At 52.4% G+C, this 14,332-nt stretch overlaps 2 protein-coding genes across 2 annotated transcripts in view; both read left to right on the top strand.

The window, feature by feature from the left end:
• LOC136305847 (chromodomain-helicase-DNA-binding protein 8-like) overlaps positions 1-9,794 on the top strand; it is a 49,151-nt gene extending 39,357 nt beyond the window's left edge. The window contains exons 28-33 of the mRNA XM_066209167.1: positions 516-579; positions 1,882-1,936; positions 3,332-3,512; positions 6,059-6,267; positions 8,428-8,788; positions 9,679-9,794. Of these exons, the coding sequence (XP_066065264.1) occupies positions 516-579; positions 1,882-1,936; positions 3,332-3,512; positions 6,059-6,267; positions 8,428-8,788; positions 9,679-9,700 (892 nt within the window). The 3' untranslated portion in view covers positions 9,701-9,794. The remainder of the gene's footprint in view (positions 1-515; positions 580-1,881; positions 1,937-3,331; positions 3,513-6,058; positions 6,268-8,427; positions 8,789-9,678) is intronic.
• Positions 9,795-10,107: 313 nt separating this feature from the next.
• LOC136305848 (chromodomain-helicase-DNA-binding protein 8-like) lies at positions 10,108-14,328 on the top strand (the record flags this gene model as incomplete). Its single annotated transcript, XM_066209168.1, has 5 exons — positions 10,108-10,131; positions 11,547-11,699; positions 11,787-11,888; positions 14,043-14,150; positions 14,263-14,328. Coding segments are annotated over 5 exons (453 nt in total), but the record flags the coding sequence as incomplete, so codon positions are not given.
• Between the last annotated feature and the right edge of the window lie 4 nt (positions 14,329-14,332).

Here is a 14,332-nt window from a genome sequence, read left to right as displayed (position 1 = left end):
CAAATTGGACTTTTTCCCCCAAATTCCATTTTTTCTCCCCAAATTTTGTTTTTTCCCCCCCAGATTTTCCGTTTTTTCCCCAAATTCCATTTTCCCCCCCCCAAATTCCATTTTCTTTCCCCAAACCCCTTGTTTTGCCCCAAATCCCCTTTTCCCCCCCCAAACCCATTTTTTCCCCCCAAATTCCGTTTTTTCTCCCCAGATTTCCTGGTTTATCCCCCAAATTCCGTTTTTTTCCCCCCAGATTTTCCGTTTTTCCCCCAAATTCCATTTCTTCCCCCCAGATTTTCCGGTTTTTTTGCCCCAAATCCCGTTTTTCCCCCCCAAGGCGGAGCCGGTGATGACCCAGCCATGCTAATACCGACCGGCAGCGGCCGGGCTGAGTGCAGCCACGGGGCTGAGGCTCCCGCCGCCCTCTGGGGTCAGCTCCGCCCCTTTGGGGTCAACCCCGCCCCTTTGGGGCCAGCTCCGCCCCTTTGGGGTCAGCTCCGCCCCTTTGGGGGTTTTGTTCTTAGGGCCGACCTGGACAAGGACGCCGAGGACCCCGAGTACAAACCGCTGCAGGGAGCGGCGGACGAGGTGAGAGCGAACCCCACCCCAAACTCCAGCTTTTTTCCCTCCCTAATTTCCCTTTTTTCACCAAAATTTTGGGATTTTTTTCCCCCCAAATTTCAAATTTTTCCCTCCCTAATTTCCATTTTTTTCTGCAAAATTTTGGGAATTTTTTCCCCCCCAAATTTCAATGTTTTTTCCCCCCAAATTTCATCTTTTTTCCCTCCCTAATTTCCATTTTTTCACCAAAATTTTGGGATTTTTTTCCCCCCAAATTTCAATGTTTTCTCCCCCCAAATTGCATCTTTTTTCCCTCCCTAATTTCCATTTTTTTCTGCAAAATTTTGGGATTTTTTTCCCCCCAAATTTCAATGTTTTCCCTCCAAATTTCAAATTTTTCCCTCCCTAATTTCCATTTTTTCACCAAAATTTTGGGATTTTTTTTCCCCCAAATTTCAATGTTTTCTCCCCCCAAATTCCAAATTTTTCCCTCCCTAATTTCCATTTTTTTCCGCAAAAATTTTTGATTTTTTTCCCCCCAAATTTCAACTTTTTTCTCCTCCTAATTTCCATTTTTTCACCAAAATTTTGGGATTTTTTTTTCCCCCAAATTTCAATGTTTTCTCCCCCCAAATTCCAAATTTTTCCCTCCCTAATTTCCATTTTTTTCCGCAAAAATTTTTGATTTTTTTCCGCCCAAATTTCAACTTTTTTCTCCTCCTAATTTCCATTTTTTTCCCCCAAAATTTTGGGATTTTTCCCCCTCAAATTTCCTTTTTTTTCCCCCAAAATTTCGGCCTTTTTTTCCCCCCAAATTTTAATTTTTCTTTTCCCTCCAAAATTTTGATTATTTTCCCAAAAATTTTGGTTTTATTCCGAAAATTTCAGGTTTTTTTCAGCCAAAATTTCGGGGGTGTTTCCCCCCAAAATTTTTACTTTTTTCCCAAAAAATTTCTATTTTTTTTCGCCCCCAAAATCCTGGGGTTTCTCCTCGAAATTTTGAGGTTTTTCCCCCCAAAATTCCACGGTTTTCTTCTCAGGGTTTTGGGTCTCACCCCCAAAATTTTGGCTTTTTCCCCAAATTTTGGGGTTTTTTTCCTTAAAAATTTTGAATTTTTTTTCCCCAAAATTTTGATTGTTTTCCCCAAAAATTTCGGTTTTATTCCCAAAAATTTCAGGTTTTTTTCACCCAAAATCTCTGGGGTTTTCCCCAAAATTTTAATTTTTTTTCCCCAAATTTCGGTTTTTTCCCCCAAATTCCTGTTCCTCCCCCCTCCCCCCCGTTTTTGGGGGTGGGTTGGGGACATTTGGTGACCTTTGACCCCCCAGAGTGACCCCCTGGCCGGGCCGGACGAGGAGATCTCGGTGGTGGACGGGGACGACGGTAAACGGGGGGGGACCCCAAAAAAACCCCAAAATCCCCAAAATTCCCCCCAAAAAACCCCAAAATCCCAAAAAAACCCGCAAAAACCCCAAAATCCCCAAAAAACTCCCAAAAAACCCCCCAAAAACCCCCAAAATCCCCAAAATTCCCCCCAAAAAACCCCAAAATCCCCCAAAAACCCCCAAAAAACCCAAAATCCCCAAAACTTCCCCCAAAAAAACCCAAAATCCCCAAATTCTCCAAAAATCCCCAAAATTCCCAGAGTGACCCTGAGCCCCCCAAACCCGCCCCAAATCCCCCAAATTCCCCCCAAATTCCCCCCAAATTCCCCCCAAACTGACTCCAAACGCCCCAAATTCAGCCCAAATTCACCCCAAACTGACTCCAAACGCCCCAAATTCAGCCCAAATCCCCCGAATTAACCCCAAATCTTCCCAAAGTGACCCAAAATCCCCCAAATTCACCCAAAATCTCCCCCGATTTCACCCCAAATTCCCCAAATTCTCCCCAAATCTCACCGAATTCACCCCAAACCCCCCAAATTCTCCCCAGATCTCCCCAAAGTGACCCAAAATCCCCCAAATTCACCCCAAATCCCCCGAATTAACCTCAAACCCCCCAAATTCAGCCCAAATCTCCCCAAATCTCCCTAAATTCACCCCAAATCCCCCAAAATCCCCCAAAGTGACCCCAAATTAACCCCAAATCCCCCAAACTGACCCCAAATCTCCCCAAATTCACCCCAAATCCCCCGAATTAACCTCAAATCCCCCAAATTACCCCCAAATCCTCCCAATTCTCCCCAAATGCCCCCCAAATCCCCCAAACTGACCCCAAATCCCCAAATTCACCCAAAATCCACCAAAATCCCCCAAATTCACCCCAATTCTCCCCAAATTCAGCCCAAATCCCCCAAATTCACCCCAAATCTCCCGAATCTCCCCCAAATCTCCCCAAATCCCCCAAATTCCCCCCAAACTGACCCCAAATTCCCCCCATATCTCCCCAAATTCACCCCAATTCTCCCCAAATTCCCCCTGAATCTCCCCAAATTCCCCCCAAATCCCCCCAAATCCCCCAAATTCCCCCCAAATTCCCCCCAAATCCCCCAATTCCCCCCAAATCCCCCAAAATCCCCCAAATCTCCCCAAATCCCCCCAAATCCCCCAAACTGACCCCAAATCCCCCAAATTCACCCCAAAATCCACCAAAATCCCCCAAATTCAGCCCAAATCTCCCCAAATTCACCCAAATTCTCCCCAAATTCACCCAAAATCCCCCAAATTCACCTCAAATCTCCCCAAATTCCCCCCAATTCCCCCCAAATCTCCCCAATTCCCCCCAAATCCCCCCCGAATCCCCGAATCCCCCCACACTGACCCCGAGGCCCGGCAGGCTCGCCGTGGCCGCCGGCGGCGGCGCTGAGCGCGCGGTTCCGGCGCCTGCTGGGGCTGTGCCAGCGCGGCCGGGAGCCGCCGGAGCCGGCGCGGGAGCGGGAGCGCGGCCCCAACCCGCCCGGCGAGCGGCGGCGCCAGAGGAGGGGCCACGACGGCGCCAGGAGGGACAAGCAGCAGCGGTGAGGGGCCGGGGGCATCTGGAGGGGTCTGGGGCCGCTTCGGGGGTTTGGGGTCACCTTGAGAAGTTTTGGGGTCACTTTGAGAGGTTTTGGGGTCGATTTGGGGTCAGATTGGGGGGATTCGGGGTCGATTTGGGGTCAGTTTGGGGGATTTGGGGTCGGTTTGGGGGGATTCGGGTCACCTTGAGAAGTTTTGGGGTCGATTTGGGGTCAGTTTGGGGGGATTCGGGATCGTTTTGGGGTCAGTTTGGAGGATTTGGGGTCAATTTGGGGGGATTTGGGGTCACTTTGAGAAGTTTCGGGGTCGTTTTGGGGTCAGTTTGGGGGATTTGGGGTCGGTTTGGGGGATTCGGGGTTACTTTGAGAAGTTTTGGGGTCGATTTGGGGTCATTTGGGGTCGATTTAGGGCCATTTGGAGGGGATTTGGGGGCATTTTTGGGGGCTTTGGGGTCGGTTTGAGGGACTTGGGGTCACTTGGGGGGAGGTGGGGTCACCTTGAGAAGTTTTGGGGTCACTTTGAGGGATTTGGGGTCAGGTGGGGTCACCTTGAGAAGTTTTGGGGTCACTTTGAGGGATTTGGGGTCAGTTTGAAAAGTTCAGGGGTCAGTTTGGAGGATTTGGGGTCGTTTTGGGGGGATTTGGGGTCACCTTGAGAAGTTTTGGGGTCGATTTGGGGTCATTTGGGGGGATTTTGGAGGGGTTTGGGGTCGTTTTGGGGTCAGTTTGGGGGATTTGGGGTCATTTGGGGGGATTCGGGGTCGATTTGGGGTCAGTTTGGAGGATTTGGGGTCGGTTTGGGGGGATTTGGGGTCAATTTGGGGGGATTTGGGGTCACTTTGAGAAGTTTTGGGGTCACTTTGAGAAGTTTTGGGGTCGATTTGGGGTCAGTTTGGGGGGATTCGGGGTCATTTTGGGGTCACTTTGGGGGGATTTGGGGTCACCTTGAGAAGTTTTGGGGTCAGTTTGGGGGGATTCGGGGTCGTTTTGGGGTCAGTTTGGGGGATTTGGGGTCGGTTCGGGGGATTTGGGGTCGTTTTGGGGGGATTCGGGGTCACTTTGAGAAGTTTTGGGGTCGATTTGGGGTCATTTGGGGGGATTTTGGAGGGGTTTGGGGTCGTTTTGGGGTCAGTTTGGGGGATTTGGGGTCGGTTGGGGGGATTTGGGGTCATTCGGGGGAATTTTGGGGGGATTTGGAGTCACCTTGAGAAGTTTTGGGGTCGGTTTGGGAGATTTGGGGTCGGTTTGGGGGATTCAGGGTCACTTTGAGAAGTTTTGGGGTCGATTTGGGGTCAGTTTGGGGGGTTTGGGGTCAGTTTGGGGGGATTCGGGGTCGTTTTGGGGTCAGTTTGGAGGATTTGGGGTCACCCTGAGAAGTTCTGGGGTCAGTTTGGAGGATTTGGGGTCGTTTTGGGGGGATTCGGGGTCACTTTGAGAAGTTTTGGGGTCGATTTGGGGTCATTTGGGGGGATTTTGGAGGGGTTTGGGGTCACTTAGGGGTTTTGGGGTCACTTTGGGGGGATTCGGGGTCATTTGGAGAAGTTTCGGGGTCAGTTTGGAGGGTTTGGGGTCACCTTGAGACGTTTTGGGGTTAGTCTGGGGGTTTGGGGTCATTTTGGGGGGATTTGGGGTCAGTTTCAGGCATTTTGGGGTCGGTCTGGGGGATTTTGGGGGCTTTGGGGTCACTTTGAGAAGTTTTGGGGTCGGTTTGGGGGATTTTGGGGGGATTTTTGGGGGGATTTTTGGGGAATTTGGGCGTTTGGGGAGGCTCTGAGAAGATTGGGAGCCCCAAATTCGGGTTCAGCAGCCCCCAAACCCCCCCGCAGTGTTTTTGGGGGTCGGTTTTTGGGGTCGTTTTGGGGGTTTTGAACCTTTCTGGGTTGGGGTTTTTTTCACCGTTTTTTCACCTTTTTTTTCCCCCATTTTTCCCGTTTTTTAAATTTTCCTCCCCAAATCCTGCCGGCCCAGGTGGAAAAAGGCCGATTTCCTTTTGAGGTGGTTTTGGGGCATTTCGGGGCCGTGGTTTTTTTGTCAAATTTTCACCGTTTCCCTCAGTTTTTTCTCCATTTTTTTTCCTGTTTTTTCCCATTTTTTCACCATTTTTTCCCATTTTTTCACCGTTTTTTCACCGTTTTTTCCCATTTTCTCCCCAAACCCAGCTGGACCAGATGAGAACAGATCGCTTTTCTTTCAGAGTAGTTTTGGGGTAGTTCTGGGTCATTTCTGGCCGGTTCTTCTCCATTTTTACCATTTTTTCCCATTTTTTCACCGTTTTTTCACCATTTTTTCCCGTTTTTTCACCGTTTTTTCCCATTTTTTCACCGTTTTTTTTACCGTTTTTTCCCATTTTCTCCCCAAACCCAGCTGGACCAGATGAGAGCAGTCCACTCTTCTTTCAGAGTAGTTTTGGGGTAGTTCTGGGTCATTTCTGGCCGGTTCTTCTCCGTTTTTTCCCATTTTTTCACCGTTTCTTCCCATTTTTTCACCATTTTTTCACCGTTTCTTCCCGTTTTTTCACCGTTTTTCCCCCGTTCTCCCCCCGACCGCAGCTGGACCCGGCGGGAGCAGGCGGATTTCCTGCGCGTGGCCTCCACCTTCGGCGTGGAGCTGGAGCCGGGCTCGGGCCGCTTCCGCTGGGGCCGCTTCCGGGCCCTGGCCAACCTGGAGCGCCGCTCGGACGAGGAGCTGACGCGCTTCTACCACGGCTTCGTGGCCATGTGCCGGCAGGTCTGCCGCCTGCCCCCGCAGCCCGGCGACGGTAACGGGGCCAGAGCGCCGCGCCGGGGGGGGCGAGCCAAAATCCGGGCCTTTGAGCCGAAAGTGGAGGATTTGGGCCCAAAATGAGGGAGTTCAACCCGAATCCGGGGGTTTGGGCCCAAAATGAGGGAGTTTAACCCGAATCCGGGGGGGTCGAGCAAAAATCCGGGCCTTTGAGCCGAAAGTGGAGGATTTGGGCCCAAAATGAGGGAGTTCAACCGAATCCGGGGGTTTGAGCCAAAATCCGGGCCTTTGAGCCGAAAGTGGAGGATTTGGGCCCAAAATGAGGGAGTTTAAGCCAAATCCGGGGGTTTGAGCCAAAAATGAGGGAGTTTAACCCGAATCCAGGGGTTTGAGCCGAAATTGAAGGATTTGGGCCAAAATGAGGGAGTTTAACCCAAATCCGGGGGGTTGAACCCAAAATGAGGGAGTTCAACCGAATCCGGGGGTTTGAGCCAAACTGGAAGGATTTGAACCCAAAATGAGGGAGTTTAAGCCAAATCCGGGGGGTTGAACCCAAAATGAGGGAGTTTAACCCGAATCCGGGGGTTTGAGCCAAAATCCGGGGCTTTGAGCCGAAATTGAAGGATTTGAGCCCAAAATGAGGGAGTTTAACCCAAATCCGGGGGTTTGGGCCCAAACTGAATGATTTGAACCCAAAATGAGGGATTTTAACCCTAATCCGGGGGTTTGAACCCAAAATGAGGGAGTTTACCCCAAATCGAGGGGTTTGAGCCCAAACTGGAAGGATTTGAACCCAAAATGAGGGATTTTAACCCTAATCCGGGGGTTTGAGCCGAAATTGAAGGATTTGAACCCAAAATGAGGGAGTTTCACCCCAAATCTGAGGGTTTGAACCCAAAATGAGGGAGTTTACCCCAAATCCGGGGGTTTGGGCCCAAATTGAAGGATTTTAACTCAAATCCAGGGATTTGAACCCAAAATGAGGGATTTTATCCCAAATCCGGAGGTTTTTCCCCGTTTTTCCCCGTTTTCTCCCCCAACTCACACCTCTTCTCCCCATTTTTCCCTGTTTCTCCCCGTTTCCCCCATTTTCCCCCGTTTCTCCCCCTTTTTCCCCGTTTTCCCCCCATCTCTCCCCCCACTCACCCCTCTCCTCCCCGTTTTCCCCTGTTTCTCCCCATTTTCCCCGTTTTTTCCGTTTTTTTTTCCCGTTTCCTCCCCCCACTCACCGCTCTCCTCCCCGTTCCTCCCCGTTTCCCCCCATTTTCCCGTTTCTCCCCATTTTTTCTCGTTTTTCCTTGTTTCCCCCCACTCACCGCTCTCCTCCCCGTTTCTCCCCGTTTCCCCCCGTTTCCCCCCATTTTCCCCTTTTTCCCCGTTTTTTTTCCCGTTTCCTCCCCCACTCACCCCTCTCCTCCCCGTTTCCCCCCATTTTCCCGTTTCTCCCCCATTTCCCCCCGTTTTTCCCTGTTTCCCCCCACTCACCCCTCTCCTCCCCGTTTCTCCCCGTTTTCTCCCCATTTTCCCCGTTTTTTCTCGTTTTTTCCCCCATCTCTCCCCCCACTCACCCCTCTCCTCCCCGTTTCCCCCCCATTTTCCCGTTTCTCCCCATTTTTTTCTCGTTTTTCCCATCTCTCCCCCCACTCACCGCTCTCCTCCCCATTTTCCCCCGTTTTTCTCCCCATTTTCCCCATTTTTTCTCGTTTTTCCCCCCCTATCTCCCCCCACTCACCGCTCTCCTCCCCGTTTCTCCCCGTTTCCCCCCGTTTTCCCCCGTTTCTCCCCATTTTTTCTCGTTTTTCCCCCCCTATCTCCCCCCACTCACCGCTCTCCTCCCCGTTTCTCCCCGTTTTTTCCCCATTTTCCCCATTTTTCCCCCGTTTTTCCCCCATTTCTCCCCCACTCACCGCTCTCCTCCCCGTTTTTTCCCCATTTTCCCCATTTTTCCCCCGTTTTTTCCCCCCCTATCTCCCCCCACTCACCGCTCTCCTCCCCGTTTTCCCCCGTTTCTCCCCATTTTCCCCGTTTTTTCTCGTTTTTCCCCCCCTATCTCCCCCCACTCACCGCTCTCCTCCCCGTTTTTTCCCCATTTTCCCCATTTTTCCCCCATTTTTCCCCCATTTCCCCCCCCTATCTCCCCCCACTCACCGCTCTCCTCCCCGTCTCTCTCTCTCTCCCCCCGCCGTTCCCGGCGCAGCGCCGCCCGCCCTGTCCCCGCCGCCGTCTCCGGTGTCTCCGGGGCTGGCGTCGCGCTGCCTGCGGCGGCTGCGGCTGCTGCGCTGCCTGCGGGAGCGCGTGCTGCCCCGCCGGGGCTGGCTCGCTGCTGCAGTCGCGCGCCCCGGCCCCCGGCTCGCTGCTGCCGCCCTGGTGGCTGCGCGGCGTGCACGACGCCGAGCTGCTGCGCGCCGCCGCCCGCCACGGCCTGCGGGGGGCGCTGCTGAGGCACGGCCTCTCCGCGCCCCGCGGACGCACGGCGGGGGACCAGGGGGGCCGGGACGGGGACGAGGAGCGGGACAACGACGACGACCACGACGACGAGGAGGAGGAGGAGGAGGAGGGTGAGCCCGGGAGGGGAAATTAAAACAAGAACAAAAACGGGGGATTTTGGGGGGAAAAACGGGATTTTGGGGGGTTTGGAATCGTGATTTTGGGGGGAAAAGTCAAGATTTTGGGGGAATAGAGGGGAAAAAGGAGGTGGGAAATGGGGGAGGAGGAGGAGGTGAGATTTGGGGGAAAAAAAAGGAAGTTTGGGGTTTGGAATCGTGATTTTGGGGGGAAGAGTCAGAATTTGGGGGGTGAAGGGGAAAAAGGAGCCAAGAAATTGGGGGAGGAGGAAGGAGGTGAGTTTTGGGGGAAAAAAGGGAAATTTGGGGGTTTTGGAATCGTGATTTTGGGAGAATAAAGGGGAAAAAGGAGCTGGGAAACTGGGGAGATGGGGGAGGAGGAAGGAGGTGAGTTTTGGGGGAAAAAAGGGAAATTTAGGGGGTTTGGAATCGTGATTTTGGGGGGAAGAGTCAGAATTTGGGGGGTGAAGGGGAAAAAGGAGGTGGGAAATCGGGGGAGGAGGAGGAGGTGAGATTTGGGGAAAAAACGGGATTTTGGGGGTTTGGGAATCGTGATTTTGGGGAGGAGGAGGAGGGAAAATCAGGAGGAGGAAGAAGAACGGGGAGAGGAAAAAAACCAGGGAAATTTGGGGGTTTTGGAATCCCGATTTTGGGGGGAAAAAATTCAGATTTTGGTGGGAGGAAAGACCGGGGGAAAGGCGGGATTTTGGGGAAGATGAAAGAGGAAAAATTCGGGGGGGGGGGAAAAAACCTCCCAAATTCTGGGAGGGGGAGGGGAAAGGGGGAGGAGCTTCCAAAGTTTTTTTGGGGAAAAAAAAAAAAACCCCGGAATGGGGTTTTTGGGGTGAATTTCAGCGTTTTTGGGGTTTTTCTCTGCCCGCCAGGGCCGGAGCTGCTGGGGGCTGAGGAGGAGGAGGAGGAAGAGGAGGAGGAGGAGGAGGGGGAGGGGGAGGACGAGGATTCCCCTCCCCCCTCGGCCGAGGGCGGCTCCCCCCAGGCGCCCCTCCCCCACCCCGGGGGGGCCCCCCAAAATCTGCTTTATTGGCCCAAGGTGAGGAAACCACCCAAAAAAAACCCCAAAAAACCCCCAAAAAACCCCCAAAAAAACCCCAAAATCTGCTTTATTGGCCCAAGGTGAGGAAAACCACCCAAAAAAACCCCAAAAAAGCCCCAAAATCTGCTTTATTGGCCCAAGGTGAGGAAAACGACCCAAAATACCCCCAAAAAACCCCCAAAAAACCCCCAAAATCTGCTTTATTGGCCCAAGGTGAGGAAAACCACCCAAAATACCCAAAAAACCCCCAAAAAACCCCCAAAATCTGCTTTATTGGCCCAAGGTGAGGAAAACCACCCAAAATACCCCAAAAAACCCCAAAAAAACCCAAAATCTGCTTTATTGGCCCAAGGGGAGGAAAACCACCCAAAAAAACCCAAAAAACCCCCAAAACCCCCCAAAATCTGCTTTATTGGCCCAAGGGGAGGAAAACCACCCAAAAAACCCCAAAAAACCCCAAAAAACCCCAAAATCTGCTTTATTGGCCCAAGGGGAGGAAAACGACCCAAAATACCCCAAAAAAACAAAAGCCTCCCCAAAACCTTTTTAAAAACCCAAAAATTTCCCAAAAAAACCCCAAAAATCCCAAAAGCCGCAAAACCACCCAAACCCAAAAGCCTCCCCAAAACCTTTTAAAAAACCCCAAAATTTCCCCAAAATTTCCCAAAAAGCCCAAAACCACCCAAAACCCAAAAACCTCCCAAAACCTTTTCAAAAACCCCAAAATTTCCCAAAAATTTCCCAAAAATTTCCCAAAAATTTCCCAAAACAACCCAAAACCCAAAACCTCTTTAAAAAACTCCCAAAATTTCCCAAAGAACCCCCAAAATGCCCCAAAACCACCCAAAACCCAAAAACCTCCCCAAAACCTTTTCAAAAACCCCAAAATTTCCCAAAAAACTCCAAAAAATCCCCAAAACAACCCAAAACCCAAAAACCTCCACAAAACCTTTTCAAAAACCCCAAAATTTCCCAAAAATTTCCCAAAATTTCCCAAAAATTTCCCCAAAATTTCCCCAAAATTTCCCCAAAACCACCCAAAACCCAAAACCCTCCCCAAAACCTTTTCAAAAACCCCCAAATTTCCCCAAAATTTCCCAAAAATCCCCAAAACCACCCAAAACCCAAAACTCTCTCCAAAACCTTTTCAAAACCCAAAAATTTCCCAAAAAACTCCCAAAAAAATCCCCAAAACAACCCAAAACCCAAAAACCTCCCAAAAAACTTTTAAAAAACCCAAAATTTCCCAAGAATTTCCCAAAAATTTCCCAAAAATTTCCCAAAATTTCCCCAAATTTCCCCAAATTTCCCCCAAAATTTCCCCAAATTTCCCCCAAATTTCCCCAAAATTTCCCAAAATTTCCCCAAAATTTCCCCAAATTTCCCCCAAATTTCCCCCAAAATTTCCCCAAAATTTCCCCAAATTTCCCCAAAATTTCCCCAAATTTCCCCCAAATTTCCCCAAAATTTCCCCAAAATTTCCCCAAAATTTCCAAAACCACCCAAAACCCAAAAACCTCCCAAAAAACTTTTTAAAAACCCCCAAATTTCCCAAATTTCCCCAAAATTTCCCCCAAATTTCCCCTAAATTTCCCCAAATTTCCCCAAAATTTCCCCAAATTTCCCCCAAATTTCCCCAACCCCCCGAGCCGGGGCCCTGGGGCGCCTGGCCGGCCCCAGCCGCGTCCTTCGCCGCAGGAGCGGGCCCTGATCCGGCGCCTGGAGCTGCTGTGCCGCGCCGTGCTGCGGGCGGGGGAGGGGCCCGAGGCCGCCCCGCCCCCCCGCCCCGCCCCGGCCCCGCCCCGGCCCCGCCGCCAGGAGGGCAAAGAGTTCACGGTGCGCATCAAGGAGGTGAGCGGCCGCGGCGGCCCCGAGCCCCGGCGCGCCGGCGCCCGGCCGCCTCTGACCGCGCCGGCGCCTTCTCGGCCCCCTTGGCAGGACGAGGGGCTGAAGCTGACCTTCCAGAAGCACCGGCTGGGCCCCAACGGCGCCGCCCGGCCCGCGGCCGCCGGCAAGAAAAACAGCAAGAAGCTGGTGGAGGTCGGCGGCGTTGGGCGCGACGGACGGCGGGTTCGGGGGAGAAAGGGAATGTGCGGGCTGTGGGCGAGAAATGGGAGTTTGGGGGGAAAAAATGGAAATGTGCGGGGTTTGGGGCGAGAAACGGGGATTTTGGGGGAAAGAATGGAAATGTGCGGGGTGTGGGGCGAAAATTGGGGATTTGGGGGGAAAGAATGGAATGTGCAGGGTTTGGGTGAGAAACGGGGATTTGGGGAGGAGAAAGGGAATGTGCGGGGTGTGGGGCGAGAAACGGCGGGTTTGGGGGGAGAAAGGGAATGTGCGGGGTGTGGGGCGAGAAACGGGGATTTGGGGGGAAAGAATGGAATGTGCGGGGTTTGGGGCAAAAAATGGGGATTTTGGGGCGTTTTATGGGAAAAAATGGAATGTGCGGGGTTTGGGACGAGAAACGGCGGGTTTGGGGGGAAAGAACGGAATGTGCGGGGTGTGGGCGAGAAACGGGGATTTGGGGGGGAGAAAGGGAATGTGCGGGGTTTGGGGCGAGAAACGGGGATTTGGGGGGGAAAGAATGGAAATGTGCGGGGTTTGGGGTGAGAAACGGGGATTTGGGGGGAAGAAATGGAATGTGCGGGGTGTGGGGCGAGAAACGGCGGGTTTGGGGGAAAGAATGGAATGTGCGGGGTGTGGGGCGAGAAACGGGGATTTGGGGGGAAAGAATGGAAATGTGCGGGGTGTGTGGGGCGAGAAACGGGGATTTGGGGGGAAGAACGGAAATGTGCGGGGTTTGGGGCGAGAAACGGGGATTTGGGGGGAGAAAGGGAATGTGCGGGTGTGGGGCGAGAAATGGGGATTTTGGGGGGAGAAAGGGAATGTTGCGGGGTGTGGGGCGAGAAACGGCGGGTTTGGGGGGAGAAAGGGAATGTGCGGGGTGTGGGGCGAGAAACGGGGATTTGGGGGGGAAAAATGGAATGTGCGGGGTTTGGGGTGAGAAACGGGGATTTGGGGGGGAGAAAGGGAATGTGCGGGGTTTGGGGCGAGAAATGGGGATTTGGGGGGAAGAAATGGAATGTGCGGGGTGTGGGGTGAAAAATGGGGATTTGGGGGGAAAGAATGGAATGTTGCGGGGTTTGGGGCGAAAAATGGGGATTTGGGGGGAAAGAATGGAATGTGCGGGGTTTGGGGCAAAAAATGGGGATTTTGGGGCGTTTTATGGGGAAAAAATGGAATGTGCGGGGTTTGGGGCGAGAAACGGCGGGTTTGGGGGAAAGAACGGAAATGTGCGGGTTGGGGGAAAGAACGGAAATGTGCGGGGTGTGGGGCGAGAAACGGGGATTTGGGGGGAAAGAATGGAATGTGCGGGGTTTGGGGTGAGAAACGGGGATTTGGGGGGAAAGAATGGAATGTGCGGGGTTTGGGGTGAGAAACGGGGATTTTGGGGGAAAGAATGGAATGTGCGGGGTTTGGGGTGAGAAACGGGGATTTGGGGGGAAAGAATGGAATGTGCGGGGTTTGGGGCGAGAAACGGGGATTTTGGGGGAAAGAATGGAATGTGCGGGGTGTGGGGCGAGAAACGGGGATTTGGGGGCATTTTTGGGGGAAAAAAAACGGAAAAGTGCAGGGTTTGGGGCGAAAAATGGTGATTTTGGGGGAAAGAACGGAAATGTGCGGGGTTTGGGGTGAAAAACGGCGGGTTTGGGGCATTTTGGGGGGAAAAATGGGATTTGGAGGGGAGACAACGCGGATTTTGAGGTTAAAACACCTGAAATTGGGGGAGGAAAAACTCAGATTTGGGGGGAAAAAAGTGAATTTGGGGCATTTAAGGGAAAAAAATCGAGTTTGGGGGATTTTCTGGGGAAAAGAGTCAAATTTTGGGGGGGGAACTCTCGGATTCGGGGCGTTTTGGGTCCAAACCCGAGGATTTGGGGCAAAACCCCCAAATTTGGGCGTTTCCCTGTAGGTTTTTGCGGCATTTTTGGGGATTTTCCCCCCAAATTCGGGGTGGGGATGGTTTGGGGGGGGTTCAAATTCCCCAAACCCGTCAGGATTTCCGGATCCCACCCCAAAATTTCGGGTTTTTCACCCCGAAAAATCCGGGTGGGTTTTACCCAAAGATTTGAGGGGTTTTTTTTGAAGTTTTCGGTGTTTTTTTTAACCAAAACGCGTGTTTTTGTCCCCAAGCTGGAGCTGCGCTGCCTCGAGGGGCTCCGGGGGGAGCCCGAGGGCGTCGTGGGGACGCCGAACCCGGCCCGGGCGGAGCCCGAGTTCCCCGAGCCCCGGCTGCTCCCGGTGAGCCCCAAAATCCCCGGAATTCACCCCAAAAACCACAACGGCGTTGGGGGTTGGGTTTTTTTTTCCCCCCGAATTTTCCCGATTTCACCCCAGAAATTTCTCTTCTCAGTTCGTGGAGCAGCGACGGGAGAAGTGGCACCGGAAAAAGGTACGAAACCGACGGAAAATGGCCCAAAATC

The sequence above is a fragment of the Chamaea fasciata genome, unplaced genomic scaffold (assembly GCF_029207755.1).
Source record: "Chamaea fasciata isolate MVZ Bird 193981 ecotype frontalis unplaced genomic scaffold, bChaFas1.0.hap1 SCAF_706, whole genome shotgun sequence".
Taxonomy (NCBI): domain Eukaryota; kingdom Metazoa; phylum Chordata; class Aves; order Passeriformes; family Sylviidae; genus Chamaea; species Chamaea fasciata.
Note: the sequence above shows the minus strand (reverse complement) of the source record. Positions and strands in the feature narration are given on the sequence as shown.